A 22,484-nucleotide genomic window follows, 5' to 3' on the forward strand; every position below is an offset into this window, starting at 1 on the left:
TTTCATGTGTTTTTTTTTTTGTTTTTTTTTTTGCTGTCCAGACTTTCAAAATCCCATCTGGGTATGCAAAAAATCAGATTTTTGCTCACAGTCTGAACATTAGGATTAGATAGGCTACATGACAATCTGACTTTATTTGGATGATGAAAAAGGAAATACTTTTGGTTTAGTCACTGAACTTCCAAGCAGGGAAGGCACCTTGATTACAGCACACTATTGGATACAAGTGTGGGAAAACATGCAATTTCTTGTGGTTATGATTGGCACCAGGCCAGAAAGGTCACAACTGCACAGACTTGTCTCAAGATATGTACGAAAGAAAAAGAAAAAGAGACAGGGTGTGCCAGTGATGACACACCAGATTCTTCTTCCAGAACACCTGTTCCTAACATTCACACACACACACACGTACACACACGATTCCCAGTATTTCAGAGCAGAACTCGATGACTCACACGTGTCCTCATAGAGGAATCTCCAACAGAAAATCACTCATGATTGCACAAGAAGATCGTTAACAGGAAAAGTTGTGAAACATAATGATGCCGGCTGTTGATTAGGAGCGCAGGACATGAAGCACAACTGTGGGTGTTGAGTTGGTGTTTAGTTAGAAACATGAATACGGTCATGACCTATTGTCCATTCATGAAAAATAAAAATCACAAGTCTGATTCGAACTCACGTTGACCACATAAGCACCACACGTGTATTAACTGCTATGCCGCATCTCCAACCTACACTTTTTCTTGATATTGCGAATCTTGAATGAAAAGCTGCTGTTGAAATAAACAAACTGAAAAATGGGAACCTAAGCAAAACCTCAACTCTTCACCACAGTGGGAACTGTTCTAAAACCCAACACAACCAGACATTAAACACAAGTCGCAAACAAAGCATGTTGGGAACTACAAATGCCATGCAACAAAAATGATTCATGCCTCAACATAAATGGATTAAGTAAACTTCCATTATACAAATTTAAGTGGATTGAACATAATGAACTTAAATTGTGACAAAATGATCAAGAATTGTTAGTTTATTTTAAGTAATTAAAATAATCAAGTTGCTAGAAATCATTTTTTGAGCACACCCATGATTTCAGCAGAAACGCAAAAAGCAGAACTAAAGTCATAACCGGAACATTATTCAGAAACTGCTAGCAATGCAGATTTAAACATTGAAGGACAACTTCCTCAGTCAAAATACTGTTCTTTCAGTCAAACTCAAGTCATCGTACGACTGCTTTCATGCCGTGTGTCGAGAGCCGGTGCCCTTCTGTGATGCAACTGTGCAAGAAACCTTGGTGTTTGTTTTGGTGTGTGGATGATAAAGACTCACTGTGTCAGCATGAATGAATCGCAGTAGCTGTTGGTCGAGGGAGTGAAAAAGGGATGAAGTGTGAAAGAGAGACAGGAAATAATGAGAATGCAGAGAGAGTGAATGGGAAGGAAGACGAGCAGGACTTCAAGCTTTAATGCGCAGGATTGCTGTGGCCTTCCATCTGCAACAAGGCTGGAGAAAGTGTTTGGCGGCCCGCTGTGTTGTTCTGACAAGGACTGAGGCACCAGACATGTCCTCGACTGGGACTAACAAAAGCACACTCACATACCAACCTTTATGTCAGAGAAGACACATACAGACTAACAAAAGTGCATTTACGCATTGATCAAATAATGACAAGCAATGCTCACTTCTGCTCCTGCCCGCATCATCAGGGAACGTTCTCAGAACTTTGGCTGACGTTCTAATAAGGTTCTCTCAAAGTTACGAAGAAACGTTCTTCCAGGAACATTAATAGAATGTTCGTTCAAAGTCATCTGGTCTTTAATGATGTTCTTAAAACATTAGAACAAAAATTAATGGAAAGTTTTTTTTTTCTGAAACGTTTTAGACGTTCATTTAACATTTTTAAATGTTACTGCTTGTTTCAGAATGTTCAGAGAACATTCAAAAGTAACATTCACATGTTTGCAAAATGGAATGTTCGCTTAACCACACTCTAAAAAAACACTTTTTTTTCCTTTTTTTTTTTAACTTCATGAATTAATGTTTACGGATTAACTTAAATCATCTATACTTTTTTTAAATACTCCACACAACCACTGGTTTGCATGATAATTCCTTTATTATTATATTTATTATAATTCCTAGGATCAGGATCCTAGGAATTACCCAAACACTGGGTTGTTACGTCTGACCCAGGATCTGGGTAACACAAAAACTACCCAAACACGGGGTTGTTACGTCTGACCCAGGATCTGGGGAACACAAAAACTACCCAAACACTGGGTTGTTACGTCTGACCCAGGATCTGGGTAACACAAAAACTGGAAAAATAACCCCAAAAAATGACCCAAATGGCTCAACCCAGGACTTGGGTAGAAAAAATAACACAAGAGTGTTTTTACAACATTTAAAAAACAATGTTTTGAATGTTTAGAGAACATTTACAAATAACATTTTCAGAGCTTAATGGCAACATTAGCCAAACATTCTTAGAACATATTTTTGTTAGCTGGGATGATGTCCATTTACATTCATACATTTAGATGCTTTAATCTTGAGAGTTACATTCGGAGATTCGTTGACTTGAACGAATGAATGAGACTTCAAGATGTTTCAAACTGATTTTCAGATTAATCTGTTGAAATGTCATGCCCGTCAGTCAGACAGAATAATCATATATATAATATCATAACATGCAGGAGCCATTTTGTTTTTCTGGTGTTGCAAGCTAAAGATATTATGTATTTAAAATCAAATTCCAAACAACTTTACATCACGGTTGTGACAGAAAATTACTTAAAATGATAATAAATAGGCTAATAAAAACCCCTAAAACTGCAATCTCATTAATATGTTTAATGAATGAACATTTGTTAATAAGTTTAATGAATAATAATTAAACAAACATTTATTAAATTGCTTGTAAATGTTCACCTTTTGATTATTATTGCTGCCTCTAGTAATTACGTGTCTGATTTTTAATTTCCAACCTATTTTAGGTTCATTTTAAGCCAGACATATAGTCATTTTTAAACAATAGTTGAGTTAAATAAAACTACCCAGCACATTGGGCAAACATTTAACCCAACCGCTGGGTCAAAACAACCCAATCGCTGACTTTGTCCATTTTCAACCCAACTTGGGATGTTTTTTAAAGTGTAAAATAAGAAAATAAAGATCGTTTGATCTTGCTGGAAATCATCTATTCTGCCATACAAACAGTCTGATTTCATCACTAGCATGAGAGCAGTGAGAACAGTCCGTCTTAGAGGCCAGATTTGAAAAACAAATGAGTTATGTGCAGTGTGAAAAAACCTCCTGTTAATAGGCCATAAATAACGGCATGCGTTCATGATTATTCCACCACACTTGCCTATATGTGGTTATGTCGTTGCCTACGGCGAGGCTGGCATGTGTCTACCCAGAAGGCTCATACTCATACAGGTGCTGGTCATATAATTAGAATATCGTGAAAAAGTTCATTTTTTTATTGTAAATTATTTAAAAAAATAAAACTTTCATATATTCTAGATTCCCTACATGTAAAGTAAAACATTTCAAACGTTTTTTTTTTTTTAAATTTGTTGATTAGAGCGTACAGCTCATGAAAGTCCAAAATCCAGTATTTCAAAATATTAGAATATTTACATTTGAGTTTCATTAAATGACCATCCCTACAGTATAAATTCCGGGTATCTTTTGTTCTTTGAAACCACACTAATGGGGAAGACTGCTGACTTGGCAATGGTCCAGGAGACAATCATTGACACCCTCCACAAAGAGAGTAAGTCACAGAAGGTCATTACTGAATGGGGTGGCTGTTTACAGAGTGTATATCAAAGCATATTAAATGCAAAGTTGACTGGAAGGAAGAAATTGGGTAGGCAAAGGTGCACAAGCAACAGGGATGACCGCAAGCTTGAGAATACTGTCAAGTAAAGCCGATTCAAACACTTGGGAGAGCTTCACAATGAGTAGAATGAAGCCGGAGTCAGCGCATCAAGAGTCACCACACTCAGATCTTCAGGAAAAGGACTACCAAGCCACTTCTGAACCAGAGACAACGTCAGAAGCATCTTACCTGTGCTAAGGAGAAAAAGAACTGGACAGTGAACAGTGGTCGAAAGTCCTCTTTTCAGATAAAAGTAAATTTTGCATTTCATGTTGAAATCATGGTCCCAGAGTCTGAAGGAAGACTGGAGAGGCACAGAATCCAAGCTGCTTGAAGTCTAGTGTGAAGTTTCTGAAGTCAATAATGATTTGGGGGGGCCGTGACGTCTGCTGGTGTTGGTCCATTGTGTTTTATCAAGTGCAAAGTCAATGCAGCCATCTTCCAGGAGATTTTGGAGCACTTTATGCTTCCATCTGCTGACAAGCTTTATGGAGATGCTGATTTCCTTTTCCAGCAGGACTTTAGCACCTGCCCACAGTGCAAAAACCACTTCCAAGTGGTTTGCTGAGCATGATATTACTGTGCTTTATTGGCCAGCCAACATGCCTGACCTGAATCTATGGGATATTTTCAAGAGAAAGATGAGAAACAGTTGATCCAACAATATACAGATGATCTGAAGGCTCAATAGTGCCTCAGCAGTGCCACAGGCTGATCACTTCCATGCCACACTTCACTGATGCAGTAATTTGTGCTAGGAGCAAGTCATTTGCTGTAATATGTCCTGCCGATCAAGTATTGAGTGCACAAAAGAACATACTTTAAAGAACTTGAACTTTTCTGTTTTGCAAATCCATTTTTTGATTGATCTTAGGAAATATTCTAATATTTTGAAATACTGGATTTTGGACTTTCATGAGCTGTACGCTCTAATCATCAAAATTTAAAAAAAAAACTTTTGAAATGTTTTACTTTACATGTAGGGAATCTAGAATATATGAAAGTTTCATTTTTAAAAATAATTTATAATAAAAAAATGAACTTTTTGATGATATTCTAATTATATGACCAGCACCTGTATATATCGCCTATATATGCTGTGGAACTGTGGAGAGCGAAGGCTGACACATTATATTTGAGTATGTATTTATAGATATACAGAGACTGCTGAATTTTAATAGTCGTGACAGAGACGGTGCGATTGAGAGAAGGTGCATGCAAGCATAGGGGAGCAGAGAGAAGGATTTTAAATAGATAGATATGGAAACAGCTCAGAAATAGATATGAGAGGACAGAGCAAGTGCAAATGCAGTCAGGAATATGAGGAGCACGAGAGAGAGAGAGAGAGAGAGATGGGCTGAAAGAAAGAGTTGTAAAATGCTGAGAATGTCTCAGGTAGAGTCGCTGGAGAGTACAGAGGGATTGAGGTGGAGTGATGTGCTGTCATATCTCTCCGTCTGTTCATCTCTCACTCTCTCCCACCAGGTACCCTGAATCCTCACCGTCAGCATGAGAACAAAGTGAGTGTGTGTGTGTGTGTGTGTGTGTTTGTGTGTGATGATGTTCTACTGCTGCCTTGCGTATGTGTGTGTAAGACACAGCCCAGTCAATATCAATCTAGATTAACGTGCCGGTGAAACCAGCCACACGACACAACAGACATCCATTTTATTGGTTGCACTTCTCTTTTAAAAGCCTATAAAAGAACTACATCCTATAGTATATATGAGAAATATCACACTCGTAGCCGTGCGACATGGCTGTATATCAGCATGATTCGGCCGTAGGCAATCACAGCATGCTGATATACAGCCATATCGCACAGCTACGAGTGTGATATTGCGTTTATACAACAGTTCGACGGCATGAGTGTATAAATAAATAAAAAACAACGATGAAGTGTCTTTAAAAGCCTCTTTTGTGAGGAACTACTTCCTTCCGCCACGGATTCAAATCTCAAGTTGACAGTTTAACAGTTGAGCTCAAGCCTTCGTTACTAATTTTAAAACGTCACTTTAGAACTAGTAACGAAGCAACATTTAGTCGCTTCATTGAAACTCACTGTAAAATATTATGAGAGAGAGAGATCGCCGGAGCGAGTGTTTTACCTGCATCTAGCTGATATTCTTCAGGTCAATCTTATATTCATAATCACAAAATCAGTTTGAATGTCTGCTGAGGAAATCGAAATCTTTGTCTTTGTCCTTTTAACATTTAAGTGGATTTCCCATGACAGCGCTAGTCAATGCAATTGTCAGTTGCGTCTCATAAGATGTTGTTTAAAGTAAAAACAACATCCTTGTTTCCTTGTTTCAGTCCATTTCAATATAAAAGTCTCTGCGACTGACTGACTCACTCATACAGTCTTTGCCGCCATCTCATGGCGTATTAATGTAACTTTCACTGAAGTCGAAACCACTAATGGCCTCTTAATACAGCATGTTATTTATATAAAATATTATTTATTGAAAAATAATATTTAGATTAACAACAATAGCCATGATAACAGTATAAGAAGTAAAATAGGAAATAAAGAAGCAAACTATTCAGTCAAACATACAAAAGCAGCGCTCTAGTTAATACAGGATTTAATTTCAATGTAAATATAAAGTTATGAAACTTAATATAGCCCTTAAACCAAATATATTAGCTCTGGAACAAGTAATATATTAATAGGAGCAAAGATTGCCTGTTTGATATACCCAAAACGAATTATACCTCATGTTTAAACTATCTGCATAAGAGCCAGCAGCAAATTCCCGAAGGACTGTCCGAGATGAAGCTGTTCTCTGCGGGTACATGAGCGCTGAACGGTCGCCGTCTAAACAAATTTTCAAATAGGCACTATATGTTTACATATAAATTGCATATCTGAGGTCTAAACAACTATATTCTCAACTCAAAAAATCTTAAAACTACATTCCGTTACAAAATAACAGTAGTATCTATAAAAACATGGTGGGTTTGCTCGTCCGCCATGACACTACAAATATATTTATATATATTTAAAGTTTATTGTAAAATATGCATATATATAGACTGACTCGACTACGTCATTCGCAGAACTTCATGTGAGTGGGCGGAGCTAAAGAGCTCTTTTTAACTCTGATTGGTGGAATTCTGTACAGCATCATGGGTAATGTAGTTTTTCATTCCGAATTCCATTGTTAAACAAGATTATTTAAAAAATAAGTTGAAATAACGTGGGCTGACGGCTTGAAGAAAAGAAAATACCATCGATTAACAACCTCACAGTAGGTCTGTCTTTAAAAGTTTATAAGTTATCATTAAAAATCAATTTCCCTATGGAGAAAATGAATGGAACTTCTGGAACCTGATCGTTGTACTCTATTACATAAAGATGCACATGATCACCTAACAAAGAGACAACACAGCTACTCGTTAAACATCTAAGGGTTCAATAAGACACAAAGAATGGCCTTGTTATATTAATATGTTTATTAGAATATTAACATGTTCATGAATAGTAACGTTTATGCACACTATATGGAAAGAAAGGGGTCTGATAGTTTGGTCTGCATGCCTGCCGAATTCAAAACATCACAAATGAACAAGAACAATAGAAAACATGCTCGCATATAGTGTCAAAAATAATTTTTTCGTAGTGTATTATGGGTGTAAATAATATTATTCAGATTAATGCAAACAGCTTTATGCATTTACATCGGTGTGTTGTGTTTGTGTAAGTGAATGCATCAATATAGCAATAATATAGCGTATGCAAGAAAATAAATAACTTCATATATACTTATGTTATCCATGAGTACTTTGTGCAGTTTGAGGCTAACGTTCACTTGATTTGTATGCAGTCCAGCTCTCCAATCTAGTTCAGAGCTGATAAAAGAACCGATGTGAACAATATCAGTACATGTGAGGACATTAATAATCCACCAAATTCAGCTCCACAGACAAAGGTTCAACTTTAAGAATGCCAACCTAACATGTTTTTATATTATGTCAGATAAAACTAGAGGGAAGCGTACATCTAACATCAGTCATATTCTCTTCCTCAAAGAAATTTTGGAGTCTATGTGGATCTAAAGGCAAATCTCAGAAATAAATGAGCAGGGAGGGAATGTTTATTCATTAATTATCCTTGTACATTTGTGCATTAGTTAAAATTAATTTGTTTTTCCAAGGTCTAGCGTCTTGAAGATCAAAAAGGATCCTTGGTGTTTGCCTTTTTTTTTGGCATTACTCTCATGAGAATGACTGATCATTGTTGTTTTGATTCTGACATGTATTAAAGATCATTATATATTTTAAAGTCTTTTTTATGTGGTTATCAAACACAGTTTTAGTGTATTGTACAGCTCTAGTATACGCTATAAAATTCAATCTTTAAAAAATTAAATAATTCCTATGCACTTTTCTTAGAAAATAACAAAAACGCCCTAAGGCGAACTAAGAGTCTGAATCGACAGTATGCTGCTATTGAGTTTTTGCTGAACATTTTGAATTGACTTGAACTCTGCGGTTAATGTACCATGAGATGGTCTCATAAAGTTCAAATCAAAAACAACCCCCTCGTGGGTGAACATCTCACAACTAATAATCTAATCCACAAGAAAAGAACTCAAACTCTCTTTCGGTGTCTTTTAGAGCTGATTTAGAGTTGTGCATTTAATTTTGGTGTGGCTCATCTAAACTGTTTCACACAAATTGTCTATATGGGCCATTCTACAGAATCGGTTCAAAGTCAGACTTGGAAACGTTTTGAAAAACTAATTTTTCCACAAACTTTGTATGTATGCAAATTGTATAATATCCACATTTCTAGTAATTGTGCAGTTAATTCTCTTGTATTTTCAGAAAGTTTTGGAATATTTTTCCTCTCCCCAAATTTGTCACTACCGAAACACAATAATAAATAATTTAATAAGAAGGGTTACATTGACCTTTTAAGATTTTGTTTAGATCTACCTTGTAAATATATATTTTTTGCTATTTAAAAAAAAAAAGTTTTCACAGGTAAATCAATAACAATTTCAACTATTTCAAGTGTAATTTATGAGATTTGTTGTATTTTGAATCTAATATTTCTTTGTAAAAGGCATAAAGTTTATCATACTGATTTTAAAGTGAAGGATTCATTAGTTTGAATATACACTGAACCAAACACTATAATAACATCTTAGTTGATAATTCAATATACTTTATTTTTGACAAAACATCCCATGTTTCGGTAGTGACAGTAATGTGTTGGTAGCGACCACAAAACATTACAGAATTTTAACTCGCATACTAAAACACTATTAAAACATAGTAAAATACTAATGATTTGCATAACTGTACTAAAATTGTGTTTATTTCCCCCAAATAAATGATTATGTGATTATGGTGTTGTCACTACACCAAAACAATGATGTTTCGGTAATGACTGTTTCGGTAGTGACAATTTTCGATATTTTTGAGCTTTGCTCAGCACATGGTTAGCTAGCACAGTTCTGAACAGTTGTACACACATAAAAACTAAATATTATGGAATAACACCCAAAAAAGTTGCTTAATTGCAGAAAAAAGGTGTTTGGTAGTGACGTTCCTTAAAGTTACACACATATTTTCAGACTTTTACATTTAACATTTACATTTAACTCAAAATGATGGACCTATCTACTATGAAAGAGAGGCTATGAGAGGGAGGGACACAGGAATATTTCCTGATCAAAAATGTAGAAATGTGATTAAAATCAGTCTCAGACAATGGACTAAAACATACACTGTTTCGGTAGTGACAAGAAAATGCGGGACACGTTTTTTTTTTTTTTTTTTACATAAAGTTTCATGATTTCAAAACTTAAATTCACTTAAAAAAACAACAATGGAAAGAATTGCAAAAATTATTTCAGTATCATTTTTACAAGTTGAAATTTAGGGGTTAGGGTTTGGGACAGCCACCTCCCAATTGAAAGTACCCAATAAATTATGATTTTATATATATTACTGATATTTTAAATATTATTGTGGGATTCAATAGATAAAAGAAGGATCTTAGTAAACATCTAAAACTTGAAAACTTAAATGCTTTTTAAGTGTTTTTTGGTTGTGGGACAGCAATTTGCACCAATTCCATAGAACGGCCCATATAGTGATATCTATACTAGTTTAGCAGCTATAAAACCAATGATCATTTCGGTTTTCACCCTCTCAGCCCTTCAGTCATCAAAAGCCCCTGGCGTTGAGCCCTCTCGAAGATATAAAAAACACCAAGGCCCCACGAAGGCATGAAATGGTAGCTAGTTTTTAATTGGAACATGCTTTTCCCCAGATTCCCAGTATTGACTCTATCCGGTGAGCCAGACAAGAGCCAATATGAGATCTGATCGACAAGGTCTAATCGATTGCACTCAATTTTTGGATCTCATTGCAATCTAAAGCGTCTTGTAAGGCAAAACTTCCATCACGCCATGATCGGCAGCATGTAACCTATTACTGTAGCCCTCAAAACAACTGGAGCCGCTCTGGTTAATCAATGGCGGGTCTGCGCCGTCATGGATCTTTGTGTTGGCGCCCTTGTGGAAGGTGTGTGATATTGCGGAGTCATGCTACAATTGTGGCAAGTCTCTTTGAGGTGGGAAGCCTTGTTGACGCCTGAGGCTCTTGTAAGTAATGGAGGTTTGATACAAAGGTGACAATGATCAAAGGGTACAAAGACACAGTTCATTTGATTCAGAACTTCCATGTGCTTCCAAGTTAAAAAGGTAACAGTGAATGGCCATGTCGTATTAACAGTGATGCCTTTGTGAGGATCTCTATTCAAAAAGATACAGTGAATGGGAGGTTACAAGGCTCCTAGTGACAGTCCTCTTTTATGCTAAATAATGCTCAGTCTCGTTTATACACTTTTTAATAATGCCGTCCCATGCCTGAAAGTACATTTTCTTCCTTTCCTTGTCTTTCCCAATGGCAGGATGAGACTTCACAGAGGCATGTCATCTATTTCTCCTGCCTTCTTATCCAAAAAAGAAAGAATCGTCTTCCATTTCTGAGTCCTTGCAGTTTCACAGCTCCGAGCTCAGTTGCTTCATCCTTACTTCTAATTGAATTCCACCATGAGTCAAACCCAAAGATTGGCTCCGGATCAAGAGATGAGGGTATAATGCATTTGGTCCGGCGATGAAAGAAGGATTTGGGGGTGAAACGCAGCTCCCGGTGGAAGGGTGGGCTTGTCTTTTTAAGAGACCTGGTCACAGTCACAGTGCAGTTCAGTCTACGGCATACGTAATAACGGGCTCTTGCTTTTGATGGATGGCGAGGGAATTCAAGCTCGGGGACATACAAAGACAAAGAGACAACTAACCAAGCAAGTCGACCAGACGTCTTACATTATACTAAGAGACGGCAGACACAAGAGAGAGGAAGAGACAAGTAGTATTCAGACGTGCAAAGGGTGGAGTCCTCATGACACTATTTCGTTAGTATGTTTACATGTGAAGAGATAGATAGCTTGTTTATCTATCTAGACAGCTAGTAAGCCAAGCTATATAGCCATCCAGATAAACATGTTAGCTATACAGATAGCTAATTAACTATCATAGGTAGCTAGATAGATAGATAGGCAGACAGACAGATAGATAAAGCTATATAGATAACTAATTAGCTAGATAACAACCTATGTAGATAGCCAGATAGTTAGCTAGATCATTAGATAGATAGCTAGATAGTCAGATAGATAAACTATATAGATAGCTAATTAATTAGCTAGATAGTTACCTATATAGATAGCCAGATAGTTAGCTAACTAGCTAGCTAGATAGACAGACGGATAAACTAGATAGCTAATTATTTAGCTAGACAGCTACCTATATAGATAGCTAGAGAGATCAAGAGATAGACAAATAGATAAAGCTATATAGATTGCTAATTAGCTAGATACCTATATAGATAGCTATATAAGTAGATAGCTAGATAGACAGATAAACTATAACCTACAGATAGCTAATTAATTAGCTAGATAGCTACCTATATAGATAGCCGGATAGTTAGTTAGCTAGCTAGATAGACAGACAGAAAAAGTTATATAGATAGCTAATTAATTAGCTAGATAGCATATATAGATAGCCAGATAGTAAGCTAACTAGCTAGCTTTATAGACAGACAGATTAACTTATATAGATTGCTCATTATTTAGCTAGATAGCTATCTATATAGATAGCCAGATAGTTAGCTAGATCTTTAGCTAGCTAGCTAGACAGATAGATAGACAGATAGATAATGCTATATAAATAGCTAATTAGCTAGATAGCTACCTATATAGATTGCTATATAGTTAGCTAGCTAGATAGACAGATAGATAAGATAATGCTATATAAATAGCTAATTAGCTAGATAGCTACCTATATAGATTGCTATATAGTTAGCTAGCTAGATAGACAGATAGATAAACTATATAGCTAACTAATTAGCTAGATAGCTACCTATATAGATAGCCAGATAGTTAGCTAGATCTTTAGCAGGCTAAATAGATAGATAGATCGATAGTTATACAGATAGATAAAGCTATATAGATAGCTATATAATTAGCTAGCTAGACAGAGATAAACTATATCCTATAGATAGCTAATTAATTAGCTAGATAGCTACCTATATAGATAGCCAGGTAGTTAGCTAGCTAGCTAGATAGACAGGTAGACAGACAAAGTTATATAGATAGCTAATTAATTAGATAGCTACCTATATAGATAGCCAGATAGTTAGCTAGACAGTTAGCTAGCTAGCTAGATAGACAGACAGGTAAAGTTATACAGATAGCTAATTAATTAGCTAGATAGCTTATAGATAGCCAGATAGACAGATGGATAGATAGATAGAGAGCACTGGCAGGAAGAGAGGTTAAAGTGCTACACTTCAGGATTACATATAACAAACAACACAATTCAGCAGCAAGTCTTTCACATTGTCCAATAGAGAACATCAATAGTCCAGACGATTCTTTGAGGTTGTATATGCTGATACGCTGTAAAAAGAGCTACCGAAGATCAGTTGGATCCTTTTCAGGATAGTTTTGATCAGAGGGAGGTATAGATCTGCTTTAAAAGAAGGAAGACCGCAGGGGCTGAAAGTCTGGAGTGTGGTGTGGACATCACGGAAGATGGACCGGGAACCGAGGATCTCCAGGATTGCTCAAGCTACGGCGAACTCTCCAGAGAGGCTGAAAACACACAAGAGAGAAAAGTAAAATATGAGAGAGGATCACAAACACAAACAACAGAGAGGAAATTAATAAAGAGAAATTAGATACTGAGAATGAGGGATATCTTTAATGCAATACTTGGCCAAAAATATGTGGACATCCCCTTTAATTAATGGGTTTGGTTTGACTCCCTAATTCCAGGGAAGACAAAACAATCCCTTTCAGTCCACTGACACACTGAGGTCAATAAAGAAATGGTTTACAGAGTCTTTACTTTATGTTAGTTTTTCTCACTCCGTCAACAATTTCCATATATTTTGATTCTCCTTAGGAGAAACATCTGAGACGATGTTGATACTTAATTGAAACATAGCTGAAAACCCCATTCAAGTCTCCTGAACTATGAAAGAGCAACTTCTGAGCTGTCCTCTGGGGAGAAATGGGAATTAAATGGGAAGAACACACTCAAGTGGGAAGGAACACAAAGCACATGTGTAGAAAGAAACAGATGAACTGATATGTACAAATGAGGGTCCAGATGGAAAAGACAGTTAAGGATACAGAGTGCGAGAAGATAGTGGAACGGAAAAAGAGGGAGAGAAAGAAAACAAAATGGTGGTGAATCAATAGGAGAGACACTATCCAGCGTTCAGTGGCTCTCAGAATATCTCATCTGACCTTTAGGAGAGAAAGACAGGAAAGACAAAGAGAAAAATAAAGCCAAAAGCAAAGTACGATACGCATCACGATTTAACTGACATATGACATTCAGAGAGTAGCATGAGAATGAATTCACCATTAAAAACCTTGTGTATGAATCATGTTGTGATATAGATTGTATTAAGCATCCACACACACACACACACACACACACACACACACGATCTCCCGGAGAGCACAAACAGTCCAAGAACACACTAGCTGCTGCTGGCTACAGAGAGCATATCTAGCATTTGAAATTCATTATCATGGGGTATCCTGACAAGCTGTCAAAGCAGCGTACACAGGCTCTCCATCCCGAACAGCCGCGCACAGCCGCGTGTTGTCGAGGAAGGGGGAGCGGGAGGCGGATCTGGTGGTTCGGCTGAACGATAAAGCTGCCCGTTTTTTTGTTTTTGTTTGTTGCAAATCAAGGTCAGGAATTTTCCTTCAATTTGCCAAGGACTGCTGACATGCTGCACAGAGACAGGTACATATTTAGACTCTACAGTGGAACACACACACACACACACACACACACACACACACACACAAACAATCATCTCGACATCTAACCAGTCAAAGGGTGCTGCTCTACGGCCATCAACATGGATGAAAATCTTGTACATTATAGAAATTTTTACTAGCAAAAAGATTTTATGGACATGCAATTTATCATGACAGTACTGCACTACTGTTTCTATACTATTCTTCAAAATGAACTAGAAGTAACATGTGAATACCATGGTATTTGAGAACAGAATCGATTCAGTACCATGGTATCTGATACCATCATTATACCACAATGGTCTTTTAATGTTCTTATTGCCAAGGTTTTTCAGTAACACTTTATTTTAAGGTGACATAGTTGCACATTACTACATGTACTTACTATAGTAATAACAGTAAATTATGCATAATTACAAGTAACTAACCCTTAAACCAAACCCTAACCCAACTGTCTCTATAATAAGCACATGTAGTTATTTGAGTAATTACAACATAAATACGTCACCTTAAAAAAAACAGTTTGCATCAATTTTTTTGAGTTATGGCAACTTTGAGTGAATTTACGTTCCACCAACAAGCTACACTGAGTTAGAGGAACTTAATTTGTAGCATAAACACAATTTTTTAAGTTAAAAAATTAAGTTGCTCCAACTACCAGCCCTGGAACTAATTAATATGATCTATTTCAATTCAAAACAAATCAATTTACCAATCTATGGTAAAAACACGGTAATAACATGGAACAAGTCCAAAAAAACATGGTGGTATCATGGTATAGTAGTATAGTGCAGTATATTTGGTAGTATACTAAGCATTGGATTAAGTAGACTGTAAATACACTAAAACGCACAAACAAAAACACGAATACTTCACTATCTAAATAGGGACATTGCATAGACTTTTGTTTTTATATGCAGCTAAATACTGTAAAATAACCCACAGAAAACTTTCTGCATCTTTACAATTAAAATAAAACTTATTTACTTCATTTTTATACCATTTTTACAAATAATGATGTCCCCAAAAGGAGGTTTTGGGCAATTTTATTAGGTGACATAGTTGCACATACTACATGTACACTCTAAAAAATTGGCTAAAAAACAAAACAAAAACAAAACAAAACAAACAAACAAACAAAAAAAACAGTTTGCATCAATTTTGTTTTTTTGAGTTATAAAGTTATAAAGAGTTAACTTTGAGTGAATGTATGTTCTTACTTAATAACGTAATAATTTGTAGCATAAACACACATTTTTAAGTTGATCACTCAAAAAAATTAAGTCGCTCCAACTATCAGCCCTGGAACCAATTAATATGATCTATTTTAGTTCAAATCAACAGCTATCAAAGCACATGCTAGCATAACTTAATTAACATGTTTATTTACTGAACAAGTAAGATATTACTAAAGCTATCTCACGACCAAATTGTACGCATTTTACGAGGTGGGTAATTTGTACGAATTCGTATGACCTCACTCGTACGAATTCATACGATTTGTCTAAACCCAGGTCATGCAAATTAACCACCTCGTAAAATATGTACTAATTGCCGGGTTGAATATTACTTGTCACTGGCATTAGCGCAGTCATTGCTTATAGAGTCAATAGTGTTTACCTTCATGTATTTACTCTTCAGCACAATGATAACCACAATATTACAGCAACTCTTTTAAACACTAACAAGTCTTTCTTTTCACTAAAAACAAATAAATTAACACTTAAATTAACACATTTATTCTCCTCATCCAGTCCTATGCAAAGCATGCTGGGAACTAGAAATCCACTGCCTAATTTCTGAAGTTATCAAGACAATTTCATTACGTTACAACAACTTAATTTTAAAAAAGCCAATTAACGCAGAAATTTGAGATTAAATTACAGACAATATTACAGACATTATTATGTCAACAGAACTTTAGAAAATAATTACAACTTTGCAACTTTAAAAGGTTTAATTAAAACAATAAATTAGAATTTTTAACTTGCAACCATGCATTTATTTAAGTTGTGCATAATACTCGCTTTAAGTTGTGCATAATACTCGAAAATACCATAGTACTACTTTGGTAAATGTAAAAAAAAAAACCATGGTAATAACATGGAACAAGTCAAAAACATGGCAGTATCATGGTATAGTAGTACAGTATACCAAGTGTTGGATTAAGTAGACTGTAATTACACTTAAAAATGCACAAACAAAAACACAAATACTTTTATTGTTTTTATATGCAGCTAAATACTGTAAACTAACCCACAGAAAACTTTCTGCATTTTTACAATTCAAATGAAAACTTTATTATACTGTTTTTACAAATAAGGACGTCCCCAAAAGGAGGCTTTGGGCAATTTTATCATGTTTGGCTTACTTCTGGGTATAAACTTGTTTCCAAAATATATTTAAGTAGGTACACACACACATTTGTGGACATTTACCAAAGCCAGATTGTGAATACCAAGGTCTGATAACGGTAACCATTCAGTACCATGGTATATATAAAAATTTTATAGTATTCATTTGATACCATCACCGTGCAATCGTAATATTTTTGTAAGGGATTTTAAAAGTAATTTTAGTTCATGCACTCTTAATTGTATTAAACACAGTTTATTGTATTTCTTCTGCTAAAGAGATGATGCTGTAAGCTTTTGACACTGGACGTCTGAGACTAGAACAATTTCATATATCAACAGATACCCTTTAACACAGCGATCCTAGCCAGACTGAACAAGAAAAAAATTCTGCAAATGAGTCATTCCTCTTTTTCCATTCTTTTGATTCATTCTCTTCTCTCTGATTAATTATCACAGGCTGAATGTGACAGCGGGAGAACTGTACCGAGGACCCGCTCCATTCCCTGTCAACTCTGAAACAATAAGATCTGCTCAGGAGGCTGATCTCTCCATGCAAAACCTGTAGTTTGGACCAAGAATGCTTTTATAAAATATTTGAACCCCAAACACGTGAACCGGATGTTCATCAACGCAACCTTTCCTTGATGTGATTTATGGCACATTGAAGGGAAATGCCATCTTTTCCCCCCATCTCTGAAAGATAGATCAGATTCAAATACATCACAGTTGAGTGGCCATGAGAATGGTGTGGGAGAGAGAGGAGAGGAAGAGAAAGAAAAATGGAGCGCCAGGAATCCTGGAAAGCTCAAGAGTAACAGAAGCTGGAGGCAACCTATGCATTCATAATGAGTTCTTACCAGTGTTATTGAATCAGAGCACAACCCTCGCCTGCCTCAACACCAGATTCTCTTCCTTTAGATTGTGCAGCTCCACCAAAAACTGACAGCGCTTCCCTTTGTAGTACAACCAAGATGAGCTCCGAATGGACGACTGGAAGGGTTCTACTTTTCAAACTTCTGTTTCGGCAAATGACCCGAGGCAGTGTTGCTCACACACTCTGAATTTAGATTAGTTAATGGATTTTTATCGAGCCCCTGACCCATACATACATTCCATATACTTCGGGGCTGTTGAATGCTTGAATCTGATTGGTTGACGAACATGGCTAAAGTAGTTCCAGGCTGATTACAGTTCCATATCACTTCGCCAAATTATTTCAGTTTTTATAGCCAACAACAGCAAAAGAACCAAAACCCATAACGACACTGGCCAAGCAAATACATATAGTAAACAACAGGATAAAAACAACCAATTATTTCCATGTTTTTTGCCACAAAATTACGCAACGGAGGCCTGGGATGAGATGCGGAAGAAATTAGTCGTACACACAAGAGCATTTTAACCCTCGTATGGCAGCCCTTAATTAACAAATTCGCTCTCAGGTGTCATTTTTTTTTTTTAAATGAATGTCACATCACTTTCTTCAATAAAATAAAAGCTATCAATTTATGCAATTTTTTGTGATTTTTGAATTTATTTACCTCTAAAAGTACCATATTTTTAATGTAAAATGTTTATTTTTGTTATATTTAAAGGGTTAGTTTACCCAAAAATGAAATTTCTGTCATTAATTACTCACCCTCATGTCGTTCCACACCCATAAGACCTTTCGTTAATCGGAGCGCAAATTGAGATATTTTTGATGAAATCCGATGGCTCAGTGAGGCCTCCATTGACAGCGAGATAATTTACACTTTCAGATGCCCAGAAAGCTACTAAAAACATATTTAAAAGTCATGTGACTACAGTGGTTCAACCTTAATGTTATGAAGCGACGAGAATACTTTTTGTGTGCCAAAATAACGACTTTACTCAACAATATCTAGTGATGGCCGATTTCAAAACGAATCTTTTGTTTTCAATCAGTGGTTCGTGCATCAAACTGCCACGTGAACCATTGAAATTTCTAAACGTTTTGAAACACTTATGACATAACGAAGCCTTGTTAACTGAAATCACGTGACTTCGGCAGCTTGATGCGCGCTCCGAACCACTGATTTGAAACAAAAGATTCATAAAGCTTCATAAAGCAGAGTTTTGAAATCGGCCATCACTAGATATAGTTGAATAAAGCCATTATTTTGGCGCACAAAAAGTATTTTCGTCTCTTCATAACATTAAGGTTGAACCACTGCAGTCACATGACTGTTTTAAATATGTCTTTAGTAGCTTTCTGGGCATCTGAAAGTGTAAATTATCTCGCTGTCAATAGATGCCTCACTGAGACATCGGATTTCATCAAAAACATCTTAATTTGTGTTCTGAAGATGAACGAAGGGCTTGCGGGTGTTGTAACGAACTTAACCTCTTAAGTTTTAGATTTTATCACAAAAATGTGTTGGGTGAGACTATACAAAGATGCCAAAATATGCTTACAGACAAATCTGACCATGCTATAATGAAAAGACAAAGTAGGAGACAGAGTAATCATTTATTTCTATCAAAAAACATCAAATTTCAATGACTCAAAAAAGTACCAAAAAGTTGCTCTGAATTACAGCCTTTGCCATTCATTTCCTATGGGTGCCCAATTTTGTCCACGAAGGACCAATTAAGGAGTTTTTTTTTTTTTTCCAACCACTTAACATTGTTGAATCAAGTACAATTTTTATTTGTGTGTTCAGGTGGCAAACATATGAAAATAGCCAAGTCTTGTACCGCTCAGATTAAGGAAGCTATTTTTAAAAAACAAAACAAAATGATTTCGCCCAAATTTGTCCTGAAGGACCCTTTAGGTTTAAGGACAAAAACCCTGACAAATGTCTTGAAATACAACATCTGAACGATGTCTTGAGGTGTGGTAACTGTGCAGTATAAGCGGAATAATTGACTCCAGTCCGTTGAATTATTTTAAAATAATGCACACCCAATAATAACGTGATCACTTCATCCTCAAAACGTCATCTGGGGTTTATTTTCATGGGACTAACTTTTGTCTGCGTGACTAGTTACACACTAATGCAGCATCTGTTCTGTTCACACGTATATATTTTCGTCCGCAGGTCCCATCTGTCACACTGTACTGCAATTTCTTCCTGCAAGGGAAAAACATTTACAGACTACCACATTTACAGTAAGCACAACATGCTCAATGCATTCTTCCTTGTACACTGCAAAGACTTAAATAGGTCGTCCTGTTCTGCTGCGGCTTATAAGTTTCTTCTCTCTGCCCTGATTTCCAACAACAAACAAAAGATCACTGTATCTGAGGTGAAATAAATGGGTCTATTTATGTAGGCATTTGCTCTGTTGTGCCTGAGCATCTCCCATGCCTTCACTCCTCTCTCCTGCACAACAGCATATGATTTACAGTGAAGGCTGGAGAAAGATGAACTGATGAAGAGGGGATGAACAAAAGAGACTTTTACAGCTCTCATACTGGTTCTTAGTACTGGATTTTGCCTGTAGAACTGCCTTAATTGTTCGTGGCATAGATTCAAAAAGGTGCTGGAATCATTCCTCAAAGATTTTGGTTCAAATTGACATATCATATCATGCACATCATATATATACACACTTCTCAAAAGTTCTACAAAAAGTCCACAACTTTCCCCAAAGACCTCTGTACATTTTTCACTTCGGGATGCTGTGGCAGTTATGGCTGCTCGCCTCTACCTGACATTGATAAATACCCAAGGACCCGAGCCCACATGAGAATACACTCTCCCTGCCATCGTTAACCTTGTAAAACCAACCTTCAACTGATGATTAACAGCATGCCATTATGCGCTATTAGATTTCATTAGTAGAGGCTGAATCTTACACAAAATACAACAAACTCTATGAAGGAGGTGCAACAAAAGAACTATCAGGGATGAAAGTTAAAAAAGTTGCACCGCAGTTCAGTCCATAATGCGTTGTTTGGAAGCTTGTTATGGCATGAAATAAAAAATAAAAAAGGTAACTGTACTTTTTATTTCACAATTCACACAAAAACTTTTTTCTTACAATTGCAAGTTTTTAAATCACACAATTCTGTCTTTATAACTTGCAATTCTGACTTTATATTTCGCAATTCTGACTTTATATCTCAGTTCTGACTTTGCAACTCACAATTTTGACTTTATAACTCGTAATTATGACTTTATAGCTCGTAATTATGACTTTATAACTTACAATTATGACTTTATATCTCAGTTCTGACTTTGTAACTCACAATTCTGACTTCTTAACACAATTATGACTTTATAAACTCGCAATTCTGGTTGTGTTTCTTCATGCCAGGTTCAGACTACATGATATCAGCCCGATTTTGGCACCAAAATGGTAAACCCGGCCCTGCCCTTGCCTCTCGGGAATAAAGCCCCTGATTTCCAGTGTTTTCATACAGACTTTTCCTCATTCTTTTCTTTGATGACAATAACCAATGTTGTAATTTTGATTTTGGTTGTAATGTTTCGAAAGTCTAATGTTCTGCATTTATATGTGAGGTTTGTGGAAGTGTATCAGTCTCAGACAGAGGAAGTTCTTCTCCAGGAACACAATGCAGACAGGCTCACTCCGGCTAAATAAATTATCACGGGGCTATTTTTAAGCTGAAGTGTAAATGCAGTAATCCTCCAAGCAGGAGCGGAGAAGAGCCTCAATCCCGCGGCACATCAGGGAACGCAGCCCTCCCTCATCTCTGCTCAATCTCTCCCCCTCTCTCATGCTTTTTGTGTCATCATTCTCATTTTAAATTAGGGATGTTGTTTTATTCCCTCCCATGTGAATGCCAGATGTAAATTCCATTATAAATATCACCACCACACAAATCGCAAAAGAACAATTGAAGTTAATTGATTAAATATTAAAAGACAATGCAATGGCGCCACCAGAGTCACCACGATAGCGTTGTTGGTTTGCACACGCTTTGTTTTATGACCCAATTTACTAAAAGGAATTCAAATATGTGTGCCGTTCTAATCCTCTTTTCCATTATTTGATGAATTATGGATGACGTGATCAATAAAATGTATCAACTGCTTTCCATAGACAGTGTGCAATCTTTAGTGTTTGCCCTGAAAAGAATGATACTGACTTATGCAACACTATTGAAGCTTGTTTCTGCCAATAAATAAAAAATTAAAATAAAAAAGGTAATAATAAAAAGGTTATAAGTCAGAACTGCGAGATATAAAGTCAGAATTGGGAGTTATAAAGTCAGAATTGTGAGATATAAAGTCAGAATTGCGAGTTATAAAGTCCGAATTGCGAGTTATAAAGTCAGGATTGCGAGATATAAAGTCAGGATTGCGAGATATAAAGTCAGAATTGTGAGATATAAAGTCAGAATTGGGAGTTATAAAGTCCGAATTGCGAGATATAAAGTCAGGATTGCGAGATATAAAGTCAGGATTGCGAGATATAAAGTCAGAATTGGGAGTTATAAAGTCCGAATTGCGAGATATAAAGTCCGAATAAAATGTATCAACTGCTTTCCATAGACAGTGTGCAATCTTTAGTGTTTGCCCTGAAAAGAATGATACTGACTTATGCAACACTATTGAAGCTTGTTTCTGCCAATAAATAAAAAATTAAAATAAAAAAGGTAATAATAAAAAGGTTATAAGTCAGAACTGCGAGATATAAAGTCAGAATTGTGAGATATAAAGTCAGAATTGGGAGTTATAAAGTCAGAATTGTGAGATATAAAGTCAGAATTACGAGTTATAAAGTCAGAATTACGAGTTATAAAGTCAGAATTGCGAGTTATAAAGTCAGAATTGCGAGATATAAAGTCAGGATTGCGAGATATAAAGTCAGGATTGAGAGATATAAAGTCAGGATTGCGAGATATAAAGTCAGAATTGTGAGATATAAAGTCAGG

The 22,484-nt window shown here is 36.2% G+C and overlaps 1 protein-coding gene across 3 annotated transcripts in view; it reads right to left on the reverse strand.

The window, feature by feature from the left end:
• Window positions 1-7,334: 7,334 nt before the first annotated feature.
• samd12 (sterile alpha motif domain containing 12) overlaps window positions 7,335-22,484 on the reverse strand; it is a 96,658-nt gene continuing 81,508 nt past the window's right edge. For 2 of the 3 annotated variants that reach the window (XM_051873140.1, XM_051873138.1), the window contains exons 5-6: window positions 12,256-13,070; window positions 7,335-12,168 (exon numbers count right to left, since the gene is read on the reverse strand). In XM_051873140.1, the coding sequence (XP_051729100.1) occupies window positions 13,048-13,070 (23 nt within the window). In that variant the 3' untranslated portion in view covers window positions 7,335-12,168; window positions 12,256-13,047. The remainder of the gene's footprint in view (window positions 12,169-12,255; window positions 13,071-22,484) is intronic. The other variant, XM_051873139.1, reaches the window with a different exon arrangement.

The sequence above is a fragment of the Ctenopharyngodon idella genome, chromosome 19 (genome assembly GCF_019924925.1).
Source record: "Ctenopharyngodon idella isolate HZGC_01 chromosome 19, HZGC01, whole genome shotgun sequence".
Taxonomy (NCBI): domain Eukaryota; kingdom Metazoa; phylum Chordata; class Actinopteri; order Cypriniformes; family Xenocyprididae; genus Ctenopharyngodon; species Ctenopharyngodon idella.